This window comes from Schistocerca nitens, chromosome 2, assembly GCF_023898315.1.
Source record: "Schistocerca nitens isolate TAMUIC-IGC-003100 chromosome 2, iqSchNite1.1, whole genome shotgun sequence".
Lineage (NCBI taxonomy): Eukaryota > Metazoa > Arthropoda > Insecta > Orthoptera > Acrididae > Schistocerca > Schistocerca nitens.
This window is the reverse complement of record NC_064615.1, coordinates 376,313,131-376,339,371: the sequence shown is the minus strand read 5'-3', so window position 1 is coordinate 376,339,371 and position 26,241 is coordinate 376,313,131. Positions and strand designations below refer to the sequence as shown.

The 26,241-nt window shown below is 43.2% G+C and overlaps 1 protein-coding gene across 2 annotated transcripts in view; it reads left to right on the top strand.

The window, feature by feature from the left end:
- LOC126236206 (ribosomal protein S6 kinase alpha-5-like) overlaps positions 1-26,241 on the top strand; it is a 428,729-nt gene that overhangs the window by 204,497 nt on the left and 197,991 nt on the right. For both annotated transcript variants that reach the window (XM_049945320.1, XM_049945321.1), the window contains exon 3: positions 17,517-17,735. In XM_049945320.1, coding sequence (XP_049801277.1) covers positions 17,517-17,735 — 219 coding nt within the window. The remainder of the gene's footprint in view (positions 1-17,516; positions 17,736-26,241) is intronic.

The following is a 26,241-nucleotide window of genomic DNA, read 5'->3' as shown; positions in this document are numbered from 1 at the left end:
TAACAGTCACTGGATCTCGACCAACGCGAGCAGCAGTGTTGCGATACGATAAACTGCAACCACGATAGGCTACAATCCGACCTTTATCAAAGTCGAAAACGTTATGGTACGCATTTCTCCTCCTTACACGAGGCATCACAACAACGTTTCACCAGGCAACGCCGGTCAACTGCTGTTTGTATATGAGAAATCGGTTGGAAACTTCCCTCGTGTCAGCGTGTTGTAGGTGTCGCCAACGGCGCCAACCTTGTGTGAATGCTCTGAAAAGCTAATCATTTGCATATCACATCTTCTTCCTGTCGTTTAAATTTCGCATCTGTAGCACGTCATCTTCGTGGTGTAGCAGTTTATTGGCCAGTAGTGTAAGTTGCGGGGAGCAATGTTGGAAGCGGCCGCCGCAAGGCGTGACGGAAATGAGAGGGGACATACTCTGTCGACAATTGATTTTAAGTGACGAATGACTAAACTGCCGCACAACACGGGTTTTGTAGCCCTGAATTTAAGCTCATGTCCTAAGCTGATCACAACCTCGTGATGAGCAATGTATCCGAGAAAACGGCGATCAACAATTTGCGGCAGAACTAAAATCAAGATCGCTTTGTTCAGGGCGTTGAAAGCTAGCCTCTACAAATAAACTCAAGACAGAAAAATTTCGTAATACGTTTATTTGCATAGCCATCTTTCGCAGCAAATCTTCAGTTTTAGCGGTAAAAGAAAATCGTTATTTCTCGCTGTCATTGGGTACCTGAAAGTATCCTCAAATTGGCTACACGGGATGCTGCGTTACCAACCGAGGAGCAGTGCTGGCTGGCACTTGGTTGCATACATAGGCGACACTAGCATATATAAGGGAATGATGGGACGAAAAAGAGCAAAAAACTCAGCACAGTGATGAATATGACGCGGCAACGTATTAGAAACAAAAATACACATCTAATTTGAGAAATCGATTAATTTGCAAAAATAAAGGAAAATTCACTACATTTGAGGAGATGCGAGCCTTCGACCTTTTGCGCATGAGGTTTACACGCTAACGTCTATGCTACGACAATACACAGCTGAAAGCTGTTTTGTTTATGACTGGTATCCTTGTATTTATGACTCTCGTGTCCGAGTCGCAACGGTTAATTGACAGCCTTCGAAAAGTCTGCTTCACGCAATATCCTGCAAGGCTATCTAATGTAAGCCGATCTCCATGCTTATAATAACTGTATCAGTGACGCTCAATCGTGTCTTGTATGGAAGGGTCCAGTAGTGTTTAGTTAGCGGTGTCCTTAAAACCAAATCTAGGCCTCATGCTGCACCAAAAAACAGTCATTCACGACAACCAAATAACCATTTCATCTGAACACCAGCTGTACCATACTCATTTTACTGACTCATGGCAGAGATGAGTAAGGGCGAGATTCGAAGCATAGGAACTGTATGAATGTCTGTAACCTTACAAAGTGGAAATAGAATTTTTGAAATTGAATGAGTTGGTAAGTGGCTGGATAATGAGTTCACGGGTGGATGGATGAGTTCACGGGTGGATGGATGAGTTCACGGGTGGATGGCTTTATAATCCCATACTTAGGATGATACAAAGTTTTTAACATCTGGCTAGGAACAGTTGTCCTCTGACTCCGTTAAGGTACGAGGGCAGTTCAATAAGTAATGCAACGCATTTTTTTTCTCGGCCAATTTTGGTTGAAAAAACCGGAAATTTCTTGTGGAATATTTTCAAACATTCCCGCTTCGTCTCGTATAGTTTCATTGACTTCCGACAGGTGGCAGCGCTGTACGGAGCTGTTAAAATGGCGTCTGTAACGGATGTGCGTTGCAAACAACGGGCAGTGATCGAGTTTCTTTTGGCGGAAAACCAGGGCATCTCAGATATTCATAGGCGCTTGCAGAATGTCTACGGTGATCTGGCAGTGGACAAAAGCACGGTGAGTCGTTGGGCAAAGCGTGTGTCATCATCGCCGCAAGGTCAAGCAAGACTGTCTGATCTCCCGCGTGCGGGCCGGCCGTGCACAGCTGTGACTCCTGCAATGGCGGAGCGTGCGAACACACTCGTTCGAGATGATCGACGGATCACCATCAAAAAATTCAGTGCTCAACTTGACATCTCTGTTGGTAGTGCTGTCACAATTGTTCACCAGTTGGGATATTCAAAGGTTTGTTCCCGCTGGGTCCCTCGTTGTCTAACCGACCACCATAAACAGCAAAGGAGAACCATCTGTGCGGAATTGCTTGCTCGTCATGTGGCTGAGGGTGACAATTTCTTGTCAAAGATTGTTACAGGCGATGAAACATGGGTTCATCACTTCGAACCTGAAACAAAACGGCAATCAATGGAGTGGCGCCACACCCACTCCCCTACCAAGAAAAAGTTTAAAGCCATACCCTCAGCCGGTAAAGTCATGGTTACAGTCTTCTGGGACGCTGAAGGGGTTATTCTGTTTGATGTCCTTCCCCATGGTCAAACGATCAACTCTGAAGTGTATTGTGCTACTCTTCAGAAACTGAAGAAACGACTTCAGCGTGTTCGTAGGCACAAAAATCAGAACGAACTTCTCCTTCTTCATGACAACGCAAGACCTCACACAAGTCTTCGCACCCGAGAGGAGCTCACAAAACTTCAGTGGACTGTTCTTCCTCATGCACCCTACAGCCCCGATCTCGCACCGTCGGATTTCCATATGTTTGGCCCAATGAAGGACGCAATCCGTGGGACGCACTAAGCGGATGATGAAGAAGTTATTGATGCAGTACGACGTTGGCTCCGACATCGACCAGTGGAATGGTACCGTGCAGGCATACAGGCCCTCATTTCAAGGTGGCGTAAGGCCGTAGCATTGAATGGAGATTACGTTGAAAAATAGTGTTGTGTAGCTAAAAGATTGGGGAATAACCTGGTGTATTTCAATGCTGAATAAAACAACCCCTGTTTCAGAAAAAAAATGTGTTGCATTACTTATTGAACCGCCCTCGTATATTCTTAATCCATTGCAGAGTTTCGGACTTACCTAGTGGCTCTTTGTTAGAATCCCTAGCCCAACTGTTTTATGTGGAACCTGTATGCGGGCGACATACGAAGTAAAGCTACTATCGCGGTCCTCGAGTTCCTTCCCGAAGTGTGAGAGGCCGCGTAGCGTGCCGGAGCGCGGCGGTCAGCTGTTTGCGCGGCGCCGCGCGGCCGCGACTCGTAAAGCGCGTTTACTGCCCGTGGGGGCGGACGCGGGCGTTCGCGCTGACATTTACAGCCACGGGCGCTCTCTTAATGCTGCGGTAGCAGAGGCAGCGCGGCCCGGCCCAGACCGCTGCTGCGTGGGTGAAAGGTCGCCGCCACCGGGCCTAGCGCCGATCGTCGTGGCAATCTGGTCACGACTAGGTCACCTCTGACCCCTACTTGGAGCCGGAATGACGTGTGAGCGATCCGATATCGAGGGAGATGAGCGAATGTGAGGGGGGAGGAGACGTGAATAATGTGGGGAAGCTGCTTTTCTTGTGTCACTGCTCTGTATCAACGTGGGGCTAATACTTCGCTATCTCCAGTTTTGCAACGAAGGGAAAGAGGGTTAAGAGAGATTAGATTAGATTAGATTAGTTTTTCGTTCCATAGATCCGTGCTGAGGAGATCCTCGTGGATGTGGAACATGTCAATTTTTATTTTTAAGCTGAAATAACAATACTAATAGTATGAATATATACAATACGTAATTTGTCTCTATTAAAAAATTCGTCAATGGAGTAGGAGGAGTTGGCCACTAGTAAGTCTTTCAGGCTCCTTTTAAAATGATCTTTATTTGTAACAAAATTTTTTATGTTTACTGGCAAATTATTCAAGATGAGTGTTCCTGAGTAGTGGACCCCTTTTTGAACTAAAGTAAGTGCTTTTAAGTCCTTGTGCGGATCATTTTTGTTCCTGGTATTGTACGTATGAACTGAGCTGTTTGTTGGAAAAAGAGATACATTATTTAGGACAAATTTCATTAATGAGTAAATATACTGAGAGGCAGTAGTTAGTATACCCAGTTCTTTGAAGAGGTTTCTACAGGACGTCCGTGAATTTACTCCACAAATAATACGTATTACACGCTTTTGGACTCTGAAAACTTTTGTTTGACTTGAAGAGTTACCCCAAAATATTATACCATATGACATTATGGAATGAAAGTATGCAAAGTATGCAAGCGTTTTCATTTTTATGTCGCCTATGTCTGCTAACACTCGAATTGCAAATACAGATTTGTTAAGGCGTTTCTGCAGTTCTGTGGTGTGCTCTTCCCAACTGAATTTATTATCAAGTTGTAATCCCAGGAATTTAAGACTGTCAACCTCTTCTATCTGCTCTTCTTCGTATTTTATGCATATGCTGGGTGGAAACCTCTTACAGGTTCTGAATTGCATATAGTGAGTCTTATCGAAGTTTAATGTCAGTGAGTTGGCTTTAAACCATTTATTAATATCCATGAAAATATCATTAGCAGATCTTTCTAGAACTATACTTGACATACTGTTTATTGCAATACTTGTGTCATCTGCAAACAAAACTAAATCTGCTTCTGGCAGTGTAACTGATGAGAGATCATTAATGTACACAAGAAAAAGCAATGGCCCTAAGATGGATCCTTGTGGGACACCACATGTAATTTCTTCCCATTCTGATGATGACTGATGACTTAATTCACTAGTCCCTTGCACTGACACCCTTTGTTTCCTGTTAGTGAGGTATGACTTGAACCATTTTGCAGCACTGCCTATGACACCATAGAATTCTAATTTACTTAAAAGGATGTTGTGGTTCACACAATCAAATGCCTTTGACAAATCACAGAAAATACTTGCTGCTTGTAATTTGTTATTTAATGAATTAAGTACATTTTCACTATAGGTGTAAATAGCCTTCTCGATATCAGAACCCTTCAGAAATCCAAACTGTGTTCTTGATAATGTTATTTGTGGTCAGATGGTTGAGCAGCTGCCTGTACATTACTTTTTCTAAAATTTTTGAGAATGCTGGCAAAAGTGAAATCGGTCTGTAGTTTGATAGTATCTCTTTATCCCCTTTCTTGAATAGAGGCTTAACATCTGCATATTTTAGCCAGTCAGGAAGTGTCCCAGTTATAATTGACTGGTTACACAAGTAACTTAGAATTGTACTAAACTCACAAGAACATGGCTTAATTAACTTTGTTGATATTTCATCGTACCCACTAGAATGCTTTGTTTTTAAAGATTTTATTATGGAAGTTATTTCTTTTGGTGAAGTGAGTGATATATTCATGTACTTGAAGCTATTTGTGAAGGCTAGTTTCAGATATTCAAGGGCATTATTTACTGATCCTGAAATTCCCATTCTATCAGTAACGGATATAAAGTACTTTTTAAATAGATTTGCCACACTATGTCCATCAGTTACTAATGTGTCATCTACCCTTAGTGCTATTTGCTCCTGTTCCTTTCTAGTTCTACCAGTCTGCTCTTTCACTATATCCCATATTGTTTTTATTTTGTTCCCTGACATTGCTATCTTCTCGTAGTGCATTTGTTTAGACGTCTGAAATACTTTTTTAATGTTTTACAGTATTCGTTGTATTTAGCTAAATCATCAGCATTGGAGCTATTCTTGGTCGACAGATACATTTTCCTTTTTGTCTTACAGGAAATCTTTATTCCTTATGTAATCCATGGTTTTATTATAGACTTCTGTTTAATTTGAGTAACTTTTAGAGGAAAACAGTTTTCAAACATGGTACTGACATTGTTCATGAATGTGTTATATTTTTCATTCATGTCATGATCACTATAAACATCTTTCCAGTTCATATCTTTGAGCAGTTTTCTAAAACACTCTGGATTCGTATGAATTACTCGAAGAATCACTTGGGCTACAACTCTTATCGACCAAGAGATTTACTCTATCGCATCTCGAACTTCAGAATTTACTCCTCCCGTACCTGTTTAAATACACCCGTGTGGCAGTCCCCCCCCCCCCACTCCCCCCCCCCACCCCATCCCCTCCCTCAAGATTCCAAGAGTAGCAATCTTCGCGTGGAAAACACAATTGGTTAACATCTGATATAATTTCCACCATTTTTCTTCCTCTGCTCAGTCTCGATTGTGCAAGACAGACTAGAGTTCTTTAATCCCGAACATCTTCGGCCCGAAGCTTCGGCTCATTGCTAATCTAGTGACTACGTCCGATTTCACTCTGCGCTCAACTGAGAGCGTATCGTTGAAGTGTTTTATGCTATGTTGGGATCAAAGACTCTTAAGAATTCGAGTGAAAAAACTATGATTGGGAAAAATGTGTGTGTTAACACATTGTAGTTTTAAAAATAACTGGTAAATAATGCCAAATTGAAGAATAACTCTCTTGTTTGTTCAATAAGTTTCAGCGTTAATGTACTCATTTATTAAATCATTTGTTACTGTACCAAGCCATTTGTTGGCCCTTATGCCCACTACGGGCAGAATACACAGTGTGTCCCATTTCTGTTAGGACTGCTTTTGTGAAACTCCGAACTACAATGCTATCTCGTGGCCATGTGAGCCATTACGATCTTAGAAGTTTCAACGACAGCCGTATGGAAGGTCGCAGTGCAACAGGCATTCTGATCGCCAGTGTAACATTACGTGTCTGACAACTGTCGAAAACATGGCGGTGGGGCAGCTAGACGACATGAAGTGTTCCGAGTCCTCCGTCGCTTGTGGGCGAGAACTCATCGAATTCGACCTGAACATAGAAAGGCAGGTTCCTGGTCGCTCATCCACGACAGTGATCCAGCCTACAAAGGGAAGAGATATTGGGCAGCAAATGGATCACAGTCCTGGATCACTCGCAGTACTACTTGTTTCTGCTGAACCCCCCCCCCCCCCCCCACAACTGTTGACATCACATCCACCTCCCATAGTGCATTCCCTAGCCTGCTATGACTTTACCTGTCTCTGTGACTGCATATTTACAAGAAAGCTCTTCCTCATGTCGTCACTCCTAGACACTGAAAAGCGCCTAAAAAATCTCAAACTCAATAGTCGTCTCCGGTTTGAAGGTGGGAGGGAGTAAGCAAAAGTGAGTCTCAAGCGAAAATGACCGAAAACGACGAAGTGATCTGACGAGCTTCAGACGATACTTGTGCTGCAAGCAAAAAGTTTCGACTTGGTTCCTGCATGCGAGGAATTCCCTCACGTGCTGCGAACTGAAAACAACACGTAGTATTATATGAAGCGTGACATTAAGGGGACCATACCCCGCCTATCTAACCCATGTTAATTTAGGCAAGTATTTGACCCATTTCTGAAAAAACTATTTGATGCAGGACCTTAATATTTTTAATCTACTTTATCCATTTTATAGTTTTTGAGAAATACGTTTTAAATTTATTAAAAAATATTAAGTTGTTTCTGCAGAAAATAGGGGAATATTAATGAATGTAGTACCAGAGGTGGCTTTTTATGTTATGCAGAGTCTCTGAAAATTTCATTCATTTATCTATGTTGTTTCTGATATAATGGGGCATATGTACTGAAAATTTTAGTTTGCAGGAAATTGACTTTAAAGAAAAAACTTTTGAAATTTGTTACTTACAGTTAATTACAACTGTCCTGCTGCATATGATGGCCCTTCTTTGGCCTCTTGCAGGTCTTCCAGCTTCTTTTTCACCTTCCTGGATGTTTGTCTTGCTTTCTTGGCCATATTAGATGCAGCACTGTCTGCATCGGCTATCCTAATCTTATCGCAATGTTGCAGCCCAGTGATCATATTTTCACCAGGATTAATTCCCAGCTTTTGCAGTACCCAACACTTTCCAGTATTACCACAACTGAATGTAATAACAGTATCATGAACTCCTAGTTTCATTTTTGCATGCCTACAAATACAGTTTTAGGAAGGCGGTTCCAAATTATGCTGTTAAAACATTCATTTGGGTTCGGTGTCTGCCCATGGAGACATTACCTTAGAAGGTCAGGATGAGCCAAGTCTCTGAAAATAGGTTTAATTGCTGTAATAACAGCAGCAGGAAGAGAATGCTGGTGAGAATGGTTCTCCAATTGCCTGAACCCTATTGTATTTGCACCACGAATTTTCTCCTGATGGACACAATCCATGACATAGCTTATCATCAGTACAGTACTTACGGAAGAATATGGCCCAAACATCTCTCTTCATTGCCTCCAGATTTTCTTTATTTCTCCTAATTGCCTGCCCATAGTATACCTGCAAGTTTTCTGTAATAACTACTCACAATCACGCTTGAACAAAACTAACCGCATGTTTGAAAGCGTGTTGTTTATAAACAGCAGAAACAAAAGAATACCGACCGTTGCGTTCCAAGGATAGCCAACACATTCGGGAGTGAAAAAAAAAACCCCTAACGTGCAATGTAGGGGATATGAAGATCTAAAATATACGCAGTGCTCTTTAAATGCTCGAAAAAATGTTTTTCAGCGAAATCCTTTTCAGAGTACTTAAATGAAACCTTAATCTATCGAAATATGATGAAAACCGAAAATAGATTTTTTTCGACCTGAACCACGGTGTGGTCCCCTAAAGCTCACTCTGTATTATCACATGTTCTCCTCCCAGAGTACTGAGATAGTGTCGATCACCTATCCGCTTCGAAAAAGGGAGAGGAAAGCTTCGCGGTGTGAGTAGCAGCGCATACGTAAGGTCTGAGAACAGCACAGAACGTAGCGCAGCGTGGGCAGCTTGTGTGTCGTGAGGCGCTTAGCCCACTTAAGGCTTCCGGTTGGCTGCCGCTGGCGCTGCCGTGATTCACCCAGCAACACAGCCAGCGGCCGGCGTTCCACTGCGCCCTTCACCTGCCGGATGCGAGCGTTGGCAGCCACTCCTGAGGGATGTAGCTCGCACCAGGGTGGTCGACGACGGCGCTTCTCTTGTTTAATCCGTAATCGTGACAGGCTTCAGCTGAGCACGACAGGGAGTGAGGAATGGGATGTGTTTAATCAAGTAGTTCACTGCGGCTCACATGAACTCCGCAACTTGTCCAAAGCTGCCCTAACCGCCTGTATTCGAACTACCGGGTGATCAAAAAGTCAGTATAAATTTGAAAACTGGATAAATCACGGAATAATGTAGGTAGAGAGGTACAAATTGACACACATGCTTGGAATGACATGGGGTTTTATTAGAACCAATAAAATACAAACGTTCAAAAAATGTCCGACAGATGGCGCTTCATCTGATCAGAATAGCAATAATTAGCATAACGAAGTAAGACAAAGCAAAGATGATGTTCTTTAATGGAAATGCTCAATATGTCCACCATCATTCCTGAACAATAGCTGTAGTCGAGGAATAAATGTTATGAACAGCACTGTAAAGCATGTCCGGAGTTATGGTGAGGCATTGGCGTCGGATGTTGTCTTTCAGCATCCCTAGAGATGTCGGTCGATCACGATACACTTGCGACTTCAGGTAATCCCAAAGCCAATAATGGCACGGACTGAGGTCTGGGGACCTGGAAGGCCAAGCATGACGAAAGTGGCGGCTGAGCACACGATCGTCACCAAACGACGCGCGCAAGAGATCTTTCACGCGTCTAGCAATATGGGGTGTTATTTTTTGGTTCTAATAAAACCCCATGTCATTCCAAGCATGTGTGTCAATTTTTACCCCTCTATCTACATTTCTTCCGTGGTTTATTAAGTTTTCAAATTTATACTGACTTTTTGATCACCCGGTATATAAATGGTAGAAGTCCTTTGATTTTACCCCTGGCCACTTACCGCTATACGTCAGAAACGATACTGTAGGTGTGTAGAGGAGGCCAGCTAATTATCATTTTCAATTGGCTAGCTGACAGAAAGATGACGGAGAACGTTTAAAGAAAAAAAGGATACACCGTGTGTTAAAAAAGTTCTGACGCAGATGTTATCCCTGGCGTATAAGTGATATCGGTGCAGTAATTACGCTGACAGCTTGAACTAACAACAGCAAACAACATATCTGCATTCGACCGACCAGTTGGGGGCAGGCAATGTTAAGTAGTGCATGTGCGAGCGTAGTGTATCAACGTTGTTGTGTAGCAAATAGCAATGGAACAAGAGCTCTAAATCAAGGGTTCAAGACATTCTCTTTTGAAGAACAGAAAACTGTGTCCAAAGCTTGTCCCGTATACCTTGACTACCGCACAAAGACGACGACGTATGGGCGCCTGCAGCGAGTAGATTGAAATTGAGCTTGCCGTTGTGGCCAAGCGGTTCTAGACGCTTCAGTCCGGAACCGTGCGACTGCTACGGTCGCAGGTTCGAATCCTGCCTCGGCCATGGATGTGTGAGATGTCCTCAGGTTAGTTAGGTTTAAGTACTTCTAAGTTCTAGGGGACTGATGACCTCAGATGTTAAGTCCCATAGTGCTCAGGGCCATTTGAACCATTTGATTGAAATTGAAAAGTGAACAGTTCTTTTTCTGGAAAAATCTTCAGGGGCGATGAGACTGGTATTATTAATACGAACCAACCACAAAACGACGAAGTACAGAACTGGTCTGTAATGGCTCTCAAAGACCGACGAAGGTCCAAACGTGTCGCGCGAGTTAAACAACATCCCAAAGACTGACTTTCCTGAGTTTCACATGGTTGTCAAGTGCGTTGCAGTCAAGTAGAGGGACGCTATGAAGGATACCTGAAGCACGAAGACCACCATCTTCATTTTTCTGTTTTTTTCTTTATTAATCCATTCTTGAATCTTTTGTGACTGACGGGATATAACATCGAGCTTCAATTGCAGAAAATATTTTTAAACTAACGGAAAACATTTAAGCATCGTACGGAACACACTTCAATAAGTACTGTGGGCCCACTTCTTCATTTTTCCATAGCACATTTCTGTTTTGGTTTAATATGTCTGCACTGTGCTCAGTGATGGAACTTCTTCCACTTTATGTTGTTCATTAACTACTGTACAACGAAGCGACAGGGAAAAGGTCGCGTATCCTATTTCGACAATGTCCTGAAAAGTTCACATCCGCTAAGGGTGCTAAACAACGCCGAAACGGTTGACAAAGAAAACTGCAAGATTCCGCGTGAATAGCCTTGACGGCCAAACAATCTAGAATTTACGTGTTGCGGATTTCAGATCCCAGTCCACCCATTTTCATTAGGTTTTCCATGATTTCTTTAAATCAACTCAGGCGAACACAGGGATGGTTCTTGCAGAAGGAAAAAAATGGTTCAAATGGCTCTAAGCACTATGGGACTTACCATCTGAGGTCATCAGTCCCCTAGACTTAGAACTACTTAAACCTAACTAACCTAAGGACATCACACACATCCATGCCCTAGGCAGGATTCGAACCTGCGACCGTAGCAGCAGCGCGGTTCCGGACTGTAGTCTTGCAGAAGAGCATAGTCTGCTATTCAATTAGTACTCGGTTCAACGAACACACGAGCTGTCGCCATCTAGGTACTACACATCAACCTGTACGAGCAGATCATGCGCTGACGCCTGGAAATACCGAATACTAATCTCCAAAACAGATTTTTTGTCAGCGTTGAATCAGTACTACATACAATTTTACACAAAAGCTACAGAAGTTCATAAACGTGACCACAACCACAACAGGAAATGCGAGATTCAAATTACGTAAGTTGTAAAGCTTAGCGTGAAATAAATAATGGCAAGTCACCCGCCGCACAGCTGCAGGAGACATCTTAGCTCGAGTTCTGTCTCCGACAGCCTCCTAAGTCACGACGATGTGCTGGTTGTCCGCATACGAATAAGGGACTCAGCTGTTCTTATTAGCAACGCTTATGAAGTTCGCCTTTTTCTATGCAGAATCACGCCTATCGTCACATTGTTTTGGTGATGTCTCAAGTGTCTTCAAAGAATGTGTGCCGTACCACCGTTTAAGACTCACAGCCCCATGGCATCAGGGATGGCAGAAGTGTTTATTGAGCCCTCTATATCAGTTTCTTGGCTGAGACTCTTCAAGCCCATGAGGAGATCGCGTGCTACAGCTGTTGATTAGAGGTCGGACTTCCTGAGATAGCAGACAGCTGCGATAGAGATCGATAAGTGACAAAGACTGCCTCCTCGGCGTCGCTCGCAGCTTGCGTGACGAACAGATGACCCCGCCAGGTACAAAGAACCAAACACACAGAGCCGTGTCTTCCTGCGGCCGTGTCCGCCAAGGCCGGCCATGCACGACACGGGTGCTCCTTCGCAGCGCGTTTCCAGTTACGACCGCGGTTCCAGCATTGGGAACAGGAACTTCTCGCGTGTTCTCTGTGTCATGTCGGCACATCGGGTTAACTCTAGAACACACACGCTTGTCAGAAGACTGCCTGAAGATCTCGTCGAGTCACAGCAGATAACATCAAACTGAACTCCGATCTGTGCGTTATCGATGTTAGCGTGCGGATAAATCGCAATCCTTGTGTCTCTCTAAGAAGAGAAGTGGCGCAATTTCAGACTTGTGCTAGTCTTCGTTTAATGGACTCCTTAGAGATCGTGTGTGAAATAGTAAATACGTTGTGGGCTGTACGTCAGTTGTCTCTAGGAGTTAGAGGCATATTCTGTGTTGTTATGTGAGACACACAGACTAGATAGTTAACTACACAACAGCACATATTTGTTTTGCAAACACGGTGGAAACAGTATCATACTTACAGTGGTGTTCGTGATTCGTTTGTGGAACGTTTTACAAATTCCATCACAAGGTAATCGCAAATTACATTTAATATTTGAAGACACTGCGTCGGTAGCGGAGCTTCCTCAGTCATAGGTCAAAATCTGTTACTACAGAAAGGAATCCTAATGTTGTCGCCCATTTTCTTTTGTCCAATCACCCACGAAATCTCAAAGAAAAGCGTCCAAGTTGTACGGAGCACCAAGAAAAAGCCTATGAACGACAAAGCCTAAACGAAGATCATGCGGACAGACGTATGGGTTTCCGCAAGTTGCATATAACCCGACAAGAAGACAATTCAAAAGTTTGCAAAAGCATTCTCTGGGACGACGAAGCGACTTTTAGTGTGGGTAGCAGAGTGAACAGGCGTAACTGTGTGTACTGGGATTCGACGAATCCCCATGTGGCGATGGAGACAGAGTTAAACTCTACTGGCTTGAGTGTATAGGCAGGGATATTAATTGGACTAATCCGGATTTATTTTTTTAACTGTACTGTCAGCTCTGTAAACTGGGAATATATGCTGCAAGAAATGCTTTTAGGGCTGGAAAACAGTCCACTTTTTGAATATCTACAGTCGCTTAAGGGAAAGATTATACGGAAACAACGTGGAGCACCCAGGGATTATGGAGTTAAAGGATTTCGTAAATGAACCCGGGTGATTTCCGAAATAATTTGTAAATCAGTGTTGAAAAGTTGTAGTGTTTCTTAGAACAGCATGGAAACCACTTCGAGCATCTTTCATAGGTTAAGTGAACTCTACATTTAATTTTGTCTTCATAAAAAATTTATATTTTTCTTTTTTAAAATATTACAGCATCAAATCCATTTTTGACAACTGGCTTATGCCATGTACATCTTCGTGAATTCCCTCTGGTGTTGTGAAATGGATTTGGCAGTGGCCAGATGCCGAAAGATAAATGTGAAACGTGCCTGTGATGCTAAAAGAAAAGTGGCTCAAGATAGTTTACACTCCAAGAAAGATTATCTTTAACGAAAGCGTTTATTCGTGGACTTGTCATTCAGACGCACTTATAACCCCAAGCACCGAAATACATTTCAAGGACGACGACGCTACATTTTGGGTCTACTTGATGAGATACAGCATGCTTCTAGCGTCTTTGTTCCGTGACCTTTTGTTCTCTTCCCAGAGACAAGAATAACTCGACTGCAAAAGGTTTTACTCGCTGTTTTTTTTTTTTTATTTGACCCGAGTACGCGAATAGTTTCACCGATCGATCCAGAACCGCGGTTAAGTAAGTACCTAAATGTAACTGAATTCCAGATTTTTAAACTTTTGTTCACGGCATAACGGAACATCTGATCACTAAAATAAACATTACAAAAGATGGAAGGAATATTTGAGACCTTACCAAACGAAGTGCACGACGTATTTTCGTTTGGCGAAAAGACCAGCTACGAGGTTAACACCAGAATCTGCTGAGATGAATAAGCAGCTTTACTGATACTCAAGCCGCTTAGGGCTGTGAGCCACGCTGCTAGATTTATTTTCTTGCTGAGAAGCTTCCAACTTGTCCTATTTTCGGTAATTTTACCTCCCTATTGTGGAGCACAGTCTCTGAAGCGACAGCGACAAAAACCTGTAACTGATAAACGCGGTGGACTACTCAGAATAGAAATCAATCAAGCAGCTTACTTCAAAAGGCTGTCTCTCTTCTCTGAAGCCGCTTTTCTCTCCATTTCTTGATAATTGACAGTTAGTTGCATCTAACAGATATTTCACAATCTTTTGCCTCCAATACTTTCTCCTTCCGAAATATTGTCCTTGAAATATATTTGTTAAAAACTTGTTACGGCTGCTTAATTGTCCAAAATATTTTCTATGAATACTTGCTATCAATTTTCTTCACGTGTTTTTCTTTCAAAATATCTTCTCGTAAGCCATTTCTAAAAAGACTTAATCATCCGTTGCAAGCAGTTTGTTTCACCAACAGTGTTCAGGTTTCGCAGCTGTACGGGATTCAGAAGAGAGCAACAGAAACATCGTTTAGTTTTGTTACGTGAAGCTGATGAATGCCTTTTTGTATAATGGACTTCAGGTGCCGGCACATGCAATTTAGTCCACTATCAGCATTGGTCCCCTCGAATCACTTACGTGAAACGATCTCCTTGAGGACTATTGTTTGGGAGGCGGCAAGGTGCTTTCAATATCAGCAGCATCAGTTAAGTCTTCGGAACAAGTGTAGTGTGATTTAAATTAGTTGGCGTCTGCTGATTGAAGCCTGAAGTTGAGACAGTGTCGACAGAAATACTGTATACAAGCAGCCACTGAAACCCTCCGCGGTCATAGAATATCGCTTTATAGTCTACATTTTTTACAGAAACCGCATAAAAGTTCTGAAACTCACACGTCATCTATTCCTATAGTGTTTATCAGATAGCAGTCAGACAGCAGGCTCGGAGAGTTCATACCTTGTTCACCAACATCAGGCAACGGTTAGAAAATGAGACACATCGGTACCAGCGGAGGCGGTGTCCTCTCACAGACTGAACATTTCTCTTACCCACTGCATTTATATCGCAGACATGTCAGTGAACGGGAAGGACGTACTGGTGAGGGGAGATGTTCCCCAGAGCACTGCACAGTCCTTACACATGACAGACGGCTCCTGCATACATACGAGGACTCACACAGTGCTATTACAGACGGAACTGAGTAAAAAGAAATAGATAGCAGGGCAGACTAGATTTCAGACGCCATGCACTAGCAGTACATAAAAGAACAACAGAATACACTAGAGGTGAGACCGAGGAGATCACAAACGATCAACATGCCAGACATCTCAGAGCAAGACAGCGAAAGTGATCGAAACAACAATACAGATCACTATCAAAACTTCCTTGACCAAATCACCTAGTACATAAGCTGTGACAGGTTACTGTGCCGGCAGCCGAGTAAAACATGTATAGTATAAGTAGGCACAAAGATTAGTCATCACACGAGCCCACAGTGCGTTCTTGGCTCGATGTCCTTTCGATGTGTGTCGCCTCCTGTAGGACTCTGGTGATGGGAATCTACAACTCGTTTTAAATCTTCCCTATCATGTTTAAACTTCCTTCAGCTTGAATAAATTACTAAATTTCTAACTTAACATCCTCCGTTTCGGGTAGCTAATTAATTTTTATTTGTAAGTTATTATTTCGTAACTGATGTCATGTATCACAACTTTTATTTACCGGCAAACGGTTTCAGTCTAAGTTGCTGATTATCTTCAGGTGTAGGTTTGAACAAAAAGCAATAACCATTATGATTTGACGGCTCTTGGGCAGTAGAAATAACAGCGTATTACGAACTCTCATATAGCTGGCGCCACAAATTGTAGTTCGTCAACGTTGTGTGAAACTAACATAAAAACAAGGATGTGGTGGGAAAAAATTTTCGTATAGTCGCGTAACATGTCAGTCATAGATGAATACACTAAAACAGTGTAAAACTGTATCTCCATATACAAATGAAAGAATTAAGAGTAACTCAGACTTGTAGGACACGTTAATTTACTACATTTCAGGGTGAATGTTGCGCTACGTAATATCAGATTTAGAAAAAGGCAATACTGACTGAACACTGTGCACCGTACATTTTCGTTCTTGTTTGCATACTGTATTTTAAAGAACCAGTGCAAAATTACCGAACATATATACAGCTTGAAGAAATTTGCCTTGATTTTAATGAAAAACAAGGAGGACCTTCGTTGTAAGTTGAAGAAAGCGGAAGAAAAATGAACCTAGTTACGTAACTTTATAGACTCATTTTTCTTCCCGTTTTTTAAACTTACAGTAAGAGTCCTCAGTGTATTACTGTTTTAGTTCATTAAAATGGAATCAAATTTCTTAGTCTCAGATATAATTCGGTAATTTTTCACTAGCTTTTTAAAATATTTAAACAAGAACGAAAATGTAAAATTCTACCATTAGTTTTTGTCTATTACCTACTCCTTTAAATGTGAATTTTTATTACTTTTTTATTTCATTAATATAGTAAACTAGTTTTACACTGTTCTAATGTACTCATCTATGACTTACGGACATGTCACGTGGCTACACGAAACAAAATTCCGCATCACAACCTTGTTGTTTATGTTACACTTTCACACGACGTTGGCAAACTATACATCGCGGCGCCAGGAATGTGAGGGTTCGTAATATTTTGTCATTTCTCCTACCTGTGAGACAAGTGTTTGTAATATCACACGTCTGTAAAATCATTATTCTTATTGCACCTTCGCTCTAGCCTAGATCTGAAGTCGATTTGCAACGCGGATTGAAATCGGCTATCGGTAAATAAAAAGTTGTGATCCGGAAGGTGTTTTATTATTATTATTAGTAGTAGTAGTAGTACTTTGATTTTTATTGTTGAAAACTTCATTTGCGTGTGATATGGAAGAGTTTATCCTATCACATGAAAAAATTTGTAACTTTAACATCCTAGGCAAAAGGACTTTAAATTGTTCGCTAAATGAAATGAAAAAAAGTGTTACAGGATGTCAGAAATTCGTTCTTAATTTCATATAGTCGGAGTTCGGTCACCGTCTCCCCCCCCCCCCCCCCCCCCGCCCCACTCCCTTGGAGCAGACGATAATTTTGCGTATGGAAAACTTTCCTTCTGGGTAACTAGCAGGTACAGCACTTCGCACAATAAAAATGGCAACAGAGAGTAGGAACCGACAACGGCTATCTGCCATTGGTGCTCTGGTGGCGACAGCAGCCCATCCCGCTCGCTGTTAAATAATTAAGTAACTTGTAGTGCTGAGTATTAACTTTTTCTCCTAAAGATTATGAAATGGTTTTCTTATGTGTGGACTTGTACAGCTTTCTCAGTGAAATGACGGCGTTCTCTCCCTTGCGCCTGTTGCAGCGTACGGCAAAGTGTTCCTGGTGCGGAAACGCGGCGGTCCCGACGACGGCAGGTTGTACGCGATGAAGGTGCTGAAGAAGGCGACCATCATCCAGAAGAAGAAGACGACGGAGCACACGCGCACCGAGCGCCAGGTGCTGGAGGCGGTGCGCCAGTCGCCCTTCCTCGTCACGCTGCACTACGCCTTCCAGACCGAGGCCAAGCTGCACCTCATACTAGGTGAGTGCCGCTGACGCTCTCGGCCGCAGACCGTCCCTGCTTTGTCCGTCGGCTTAACGTCGATTCTACGATCTCCACTGTGGAGGTCACGTGAACAGGATACGCCTGCGAGATAACAAGGATATTTGGGACAGCATTTGTGTTCTGACAGTGTGTATGTTCTCCTGAAAGCTCATATCGGAATGTTCAACAATTGGTCGTAATTGTATTGTCGATGTTGGAAATTATACAGGGCAATCAAATGAAAAAAAGGCAGATGGAAAAGGTTCATTATTTCAAAAGTGATCGTCATAACTGTTACTGCATTTATCCCAGTGTGAGACAACACGGTCAATGCCTTCATGGAAAAATGTTTGCGGTTGCCCTACGGAACTTCGATTGTACCCAAGCGTGTACCTCTTTCTGCAAACGGCCACAAATGTCTCTCTTCAGGGGCCGGCCGGTGTACCCGAGCGGTTCTAGGCGCTTCAGTCTGGAACCGCGCGACCGCTACGGTCGCAGGTTCGAATCCTGCCTCGGGCATGGATGTGTGTGATGTCCTTAGGTTAGTTAGGTTTAAGTAGTTCTAAGTTCTAGGGGACTGATGACCTCAGAAGTGAAGTCCCATAGTGCTCAGAGCCATTTGAACCATTTTTTTGAACCTCTCTACAGGGTTCCAAAAATACGGAAATCGCATGGCCAAAGATCGCAAATGAATGGAGGATGTGTTAGGGCTTCTCAGCGGAATCGCTGCAGCTTACCAAACAATCTTTGGCAACATTTGGGAGGCCCTTACCCATCCTTCATACTGTTTCCATCCCTCTCCATGCGACTTCTATATTTTTGTAGTAGTAGTAGTAGTTGTTGTTGTTGTTGTGGTCTTCAGTCCAGAGACTGGTTTGTTGCAGCTCTCCATGCTACTCTATCCTGTCCAAGGTTCTTCATCTCCCAGTACCAACTGCAACCTACATCCTTCTGAATATGCTTAGTGTATTCATCTGTTGGTCTCCCTCTGCAATTTTTACCCCCCACGCTGCCTGCCAATACTAAATTGGTGAGCCATTGATGTCTCAGAACATGCCCTACCAACTGATCCCTTCTTCTATTCAAGTTGTGCCACAAATTTTCTCTTCTCTCCAATTCTATTCAATACCTCCTCATTAGTTATGTGATATACCCATCTAATCTTCAACATTTTTCTGTAGCACCCTAAAGCTTCTATTCTCTTCTTGTCCAAACTATTTATCGTCCATGTTTCACTTCCGTACATGTCTACACTCCATACAAATACATTCAGAAACGGCTTTCTGACACTTCAATCTATACTCGATGTTAAAAAATTTCTCTATTTCAGAAATGCTTTCCTTTCCATTGCCAGTCTACATTTTATATCCTCTCTATTTCGACCATGATCAGTTATTTTGCTCCACAAATAGCAATACTCATTTACTACTTTAAGCGTCTCATTTCCTAATCTAATTCCCACAGCATTACCCAATTTAATTCGACTATATTCCATTATTCTCGTTTTGGAGTACGTAGATTTGCTTCGGACGGGGAGGTTCGCGCCTGGGTACTATCATGGCTGCAATCGCAACCATTTTTGCATGAAGGCATTCAGCGTCTCCCCTCACAGTGCGATAAATGTATTAACAGCTATGACCATAATTTTTGAAGTGATAAACAGTATACTTTCTTGTTTCCCATCTGCCTCGTTTTCGTTTGACTGCCCTTTCGTAGTTTCCCACTTCGGGACGAAGATTTCTTAGAGTTGCCTGTAATATGATACTTTTCTCAATGAGACTGCGAATGTAAACAAACAACTATTTACCGTTTTCGACTATATAGCTGTTTTCAGGCGGACAGGTCCATCAATATATCTTTTAACACCCGAGAAACAAGCAGGCCGTCTAATCGAGGGGGATGTATCACATAGTCAGTAAACAAGTAAACATGAATCCTGCAAAACTGAGCGTAATTCGTGTGGAATTTGTCACGCTCCTCGATAACAATTAAATTACCTTGGCCTGATAGTTTCAGTAAGTTATTTCAATCTCCATATCGGTCAGTTTAAGTGAAATTATACAGGGTAAACCAGAACTGCATCGACAGATTTCCACGAGTGATAGTATGGACGAAAACAAGAGAAAAGTCTCCAACAAACAATGACTGCAAAGTGCGTACCGTAAGGGCGTATGAGCACTTGCTCAGTACAAGAGATGTTTTTCACAGTGGTGAAGATGAAAAAGTACTCAGAGCCCACAATGTATGCGTTTTATAACCCTCGTTCACTGCGTACTTTCTTTCTTTTTTCCATACTAATACCTTTGGAACTGGAGTTTTGGTTCACCTTATTTACATAAATTGTTCAGCCAAAAATAGCCGTTTCAGATAATGTAAAACTAGATAAAATATAAAAGAAACAACTACGTGGTCTTTTTACCTGAATTTTAAACCACGGTAGTTCGCGCTCTTTTTTTTATTATGAAGTAGCCGAACCGTGATTTTGTTTTAAATTTTGCATTATTAGTCACAACACTACTTCTTAAATGCCATTTTCATCACTTCAGTATTTATTTTGGAAACAAAAGTTCCTCAGATACACACCGTTTATATTTCAGATATTTAAATTTAATTTTTCGAGAGTAGTTTCCCCGTTCGCTAGTGCTGATTTATGTGTAGAGCCTAGCAGCCCAGCTGCTGAAAATGGCACTGTAACCACGAAAATAGGCGCAAAAAATAAGAATATATTAAATGTAAACAGTGTATGCAACGTCTGTTAAAGAACAAATCCTTTCTCAGCTGAAAAACCGTAATACAAATCTCCGACAAAAATAGTGGCGAAGATAAATCTTCAGTACTTACTTCTAATCTTACACGGTCTTTCTATTCCTTCGTACATCGGACGTGCATTCACGTAGACCAGATGTGCCATTGTCACAACGTAAGGGTATAGCGATCGGATGTTCGAAAATGTATGTTTTATGGTTCTTGTTTGGAAGGAGCCTATTAAGGAACTAACGACTCAACAAAGGATTGAGCGATCGAGGAGTACGGTTTAACGTTCCGTTGACGAAGGCGCCCTTACGAACAGAATATGAACTGGGACTGGAGGTTCAATGGGAAAGGGAATTCTGGTGTCCTTTCGGAAGGAACCATCCGGGAATACGTGTCAAGTGATTTAGGAAAACCACAGAAAATCTGAATTTGAATAGCCGGTAGGATTTTGAACAGCCATAATCCAGAATGTGAATAAAGTGTGTCAACCACTGTGCTACCTGGACGTACAGGACGTAAGACAGACAAAATATAGTATAATTCCACGTGGGCAAAACATTCAGCTACCCGAATATTAACGCGTGAGCGATTAATCTCTAGAGTTTGCAAATCGAATGCAGCAAAACAGCGTTCAACGCTCGACTGAGTAAGTTAATTAACGAACAGGTTACGGAACGCTAGTTCTGCCGGAAGGCAAAACACAGAAGCTGTTGAAATCGCGCCTTGTCCCCCCCAAAGAGTGACGTGATTAACGCAACAACTGTTTCAACCGCGACGGCGTCATCAGTACTGGCAAAACTGAATGCAAGCAGCATTTTCCAGGTCTCGGTCTATGATTTTATTGAGTCGCGGACAGCTTGATTTACAGCCTGGTGGCTCGATAATGCAATCTGTCGGTGCACCACGAGTTTCATGCATTTTAATCGCTTCAGACGTAAATCAAAAGCCGGGAGCTCGTTTCGGTGTCATTTCCGGCGGCAGTGTCGTCCACCGGTCCACGGTCCACGGCTCCCTTGTTTCTTTCCGTTTGTCCGGACACGGTAATTAAAAACAGCGCCGCACTGTCCCTATTGATATTCCTCTCCCACCCCCCACCCCCCTCTCATACTTTGGCCAACCCATATGAACAGAGAAGTACAAATATTTCTATCGCTGCAGTCGAGTTACTCATGGTTCTGAAAAATAATTTACCTTCCAAAGTTTCTTCGTGTTACAGCATGTTAGCTTCTACTCTTTAGAAGCGGATATTGAAGGAATGTGTACGTAGTAGTGTAGGCATACCCTTCGGCTGGCCTTACGCAACACACGATTTGTTTCTATCCTGTATCAATTTCGTCTACTCTATGCTGATTTTACATGCGGCGTAGTAAGCAATAGTCTATACATACACCAGGCTCTACGTGCCTTCATTTTTATCCACTTATTTCCTCTCTACTCAGGTTTGTTCTATCATGGATCACTCAAATTTCCGCATCTTTTCTAGTTCCACCTTAGTTTGCACATTACTTATCGAATAAGTTTTGTAATCATTGCTAGTCAACAATTTTCATGTGTTTACATTTACCAAATATGCACTGTACGTGTTCTATCTACCGCTGCGTTTTATTACTGTCCAAAGCGTATCATTCGTCATTTTTATGATGCCATCTTTTCCAAACACGTTGACAATTACACTTGTATCAGATTACTGCGAATCTGTACTAACTAAATGGTCTGAAAATAATAGCCACCAGTTTAACAGGAATTTAGTAAAAATTTATCACCGACCGTCTTGACTAGAGTTGTTACCGGGAGATTGATAACAAGTAAAAGATTTCATGAAAAACAATTGTCACAAATTTTACCAGATAATCTTAAGCCATCCTACAACACTCTCTTCAGATGTAGTTAAATAGTTGGAAGACATGCACTGGCTGCTACTGCATATATATTGTAGTGACATGTATAACTTAAGTTTTGCTGAAGCATTGTTATGGTTACCCAGTAACAACTCTGAGTAAGCCCAGAGCTCGTAGAATCCATTAGACGTCATCAGGAAGGAGCGAAGGAGGACACGTTGGTCGACTAAGTTCCCTGCCGAGAAACGTAACTACATTATGTACGGACCTTTTTGGGCTGGGCAAGGCAGATTATCTGGAACGTCTAAAGGAATCGTCGGTAAGGATCAGCAAGCACCAGACTGTTATGTCACGATAGCAGAAACGCTAGAGATCATGAAGAGTGACTTCACGTGTGAAACATACACCAGTTCAGTGGTCAACAACAGACGCTATTGATTGGGGCGTGACGCTGATAATTCGCGCCCACACTCACACACTCACACTGGGACGTGAGTGAACAACATGTACGCCGTCAGTCATGGTCAGTGATATCATCATTAGTAGAACTTCACCAATTCTCGACGACTGTAACGTTGTCATTATATGACATTAAAGTATAACGTCTCTTCAAGTAGCAAATTCTGCTCCTTGTATGTCCACGGTCATGGCCAGTTCTTCGTTCACCTAGAGGTCGTTAGACAATGCGCAACGAAAACACTCCAGCTGTAGTCTTGGCGGCCCAAGATGCCCCCTCTCTCTGTGATCTACCAGTCGCCGAATACATCTCCAGGACGTTGGCAACTAACCAGTAGGATACTCCCATCCTTGCTCCGAAACAGGGTAGTGAGTACCGAAACTAGTTTGCCTTACAATGGAACCTCCCCATCGCACCCCCCTCAGGTTTAGTTATAAGTTGGCACAGTGGATAGGCCTTGAAAAACTGAAAACAGATCAATTGAGAAAACAAGTTGTGTGGAACTGTGAAAAAATAAGCAAAATATACAAACTGAGTAGTTCATGGGAAGACAGGCAACGTCAAGGGCACTGGGAACGCAGGAGCGCTGTGGTCTCGTGGTAACGTGAGCAGCTGCGGAACGAAAGGTCCTTGGTTCAAATCTTCCATCGAGTGAAAAGTTTGATTTTTTAATTTTCAGTTTATGTGACAAACTCTTATGTATTCATCACTTTTTTGGGAGTGATTATCACATCCACAAGAAAACCTAAATCGGGCAAGGTAGAAGAATCTTTTTACCCCTTCGCCAAGTGTACAAGTTAGGTGGGTCGAGAACATATTCCTGTCATGTGACGCACATGCCGTCACCAGTGTCGTATAGAATATATCAGATGTGTTTTCCTGTCGAGGAATCGGTTGGCCTATGACCTTGCGATCAAATGTTTTCGGTTCCCATTGGAAAGGCACGTCCTTTCGTCTACTAATCGCACGGTTTTGCGATGCGGTCGTTAAACACAGACACTAAACTTATTACAGTGAACAAAGACGTCAATGAACGAACGGACAGATAATAACTGTGCAAAAATAAAGAAAATAAAATTTTCACTCGACGGACGACTTGAACCAAGGACCTCTCGTTCAGCAGCTGCTCACGCTACCACGAGACCACGACGCTCCTGAGCTCACTTTGTCCATGATGTTGCCTATGCAACCCGTGGACTACTCAGTTTGAATATTTTGCTTATTTTTTCACAGTTCCACACAACTTCTTCCTGTTTTCTCAATTGATCTGTGTTCAGTTTATCAAGGCCAACTTATAACTAAATCTGAGGGGGCTGCGATGGGGAGGTTCCCTTGTTAGAAGTTAAGGAATAGACACCCCTGTGGGGAAATACTGAGCTGACCGATACCACCCGTCAGCTTTGATCCATAGCGGCGTCACCACGGGGAACGTAACTCACGCGTAGATATGCCATAAGCGTCAAACATTCGCTATCACATGTATGTATTGTGTATTGAACTGGGCAACTAGAAACGACCGAGAGGCTTCGTCCCGCCGTAGCCCCCAGTGGTTCACAACCCCACAACAGGCCACAGCAGTTCACCCACCCCTCCGCCGCCCCACGCGCAGCCCGCATTCGCCGAGGCAGATGGAAAACCGCCTTAAAAACCATCCACAGGGGACCGGATTCGTGCCGGGGACCGGTACGCCTTCCCGCTCGGGAAGCAGCGCGTTAGACCGCGCGGCTAGCTGGGCGAGCCACTTTAACATGAATTACTTTCATGACATCACGTTCCTCGCTTTAGCGAACCCATGGATACACTGCCGCCCTTAGTCTGAAATTGATGTTACATTACGCTGTAGACGGAACATAAATATTGTTGGTGTTCGCTTCCTTGTTTACGCACGTATCACGTCATATACCAATCAGATACGTCATGAGTCAAAACGACGACCGTTATCGGCGGGCTCAATCCAACCATCGTATTTTTTCATCGTATTTAATAATGAAACCATAGTCTGAGGTTTTGCCAGGACCCTACAAATAAAAGACGAAATGGCAGCACGTAGAGTGCGTGGATAACCAAGAAGGAAGTTTGTTGACAAATACGCATGCTATAAGTGGGCCCATTACGGGAGGAGCTAGGCGATTTCGGCAAGGGAGGAATTGGTGACGAGCGTCCAGCGCGCGGCAGTGGGGCCATCTGTCGTGAGAAGGCCGGCCAACTGCGTGGGCGGAAGGCCGCTCGTTAGGGGGCGGCGGGGCGGTGGCGGTGGCGGTGGCAGCACCTGTGGCTGTTGGCGCGGTACTTCCGCCTCCGGCTTGCTGCAGACCCGCCGCCAGTCATCGCGGCAGATTAGGCCGTCATCTGGCATGGCGCGACTAGCACTCGTTGCTGTGTTCATTGTGTGTCGTTCCTCCTCTTCTTGGGCCACCTCCAGATGCGGCATCTGCTTCGCCGTGGACCCTCTGCTGATAGCATACACGCAATTCATTGTGACGTTTTATGTTAGACTGGACTTCCGGGAAAGCCCCGACACTGTTGGGCGCAATTGATCAATAAACAAAACACGCACGTACTGAATATAGGACCAGCTACACGGTTATATGACACGAACGGATAGGCGTGCGCGTTAAAACGCTCGCTTCCGGACGGGGAGGCGCGCCGGTCCTGGTTCGAATCGGCTTGGTGCATATTAACACGTTGGGCACTGCTGCTCGCCGGCGGCGTCGTAGCAGTCAACGTGTTGACGACGTAGGTGGTGCGCTGGCCAGTCTGAAAGTAGTTTTAGGCGGTTTGCCACATGCCCCTACGTGAATACCGGGCTGGTACCCACGTCCCGCCTCAGATACACGCTACGCAACGATTCAGAGAGCATTATCGCACTTGCACACATAATTTATTCCAGTCGAAGACAGATGAGGTTCGCCGTCCGCGGTGGATGAGCGGTTCTGGGCGCTTCAGTCCGGAACCGCGCGACTGCTACGCACGCAAGTTCGAATCCCGCCTCGGGCATGGATGTGTATGGAGATACCGTCAGAGGGTAAGTAATATGATGTGCGTATCAAAATAAAAGTACCATTAGGATAGTTGTCAACTGACTGCAGTTGACTGCACAGCAGCAAGGAGAGCTCCACCTACCAACCCAAGGGAGCCAATGGGTCTGATGATGGTTTTATAGAGAAAACCGAAACCGGTTACTCATTAAAACAGACATAACGTGATAAAGACTGAACTTTAATCAAAATATAACAATTAATTGATCACTGTATTCCAAAAATGTTTACCAAAATTGTACAAATATGGAACACCAATATGTAAAACAAAAATCCTAAAAACGTTCGCACTAACCTAATATATACAACTGTATGGCATGTCTCGCATATCGTTGACATTGATGATCAGTTATAAGAGACACATATTTAAAGGTATTTTTTCGGAGTGATTAAAGGTGGAACAACCGCATTTATCT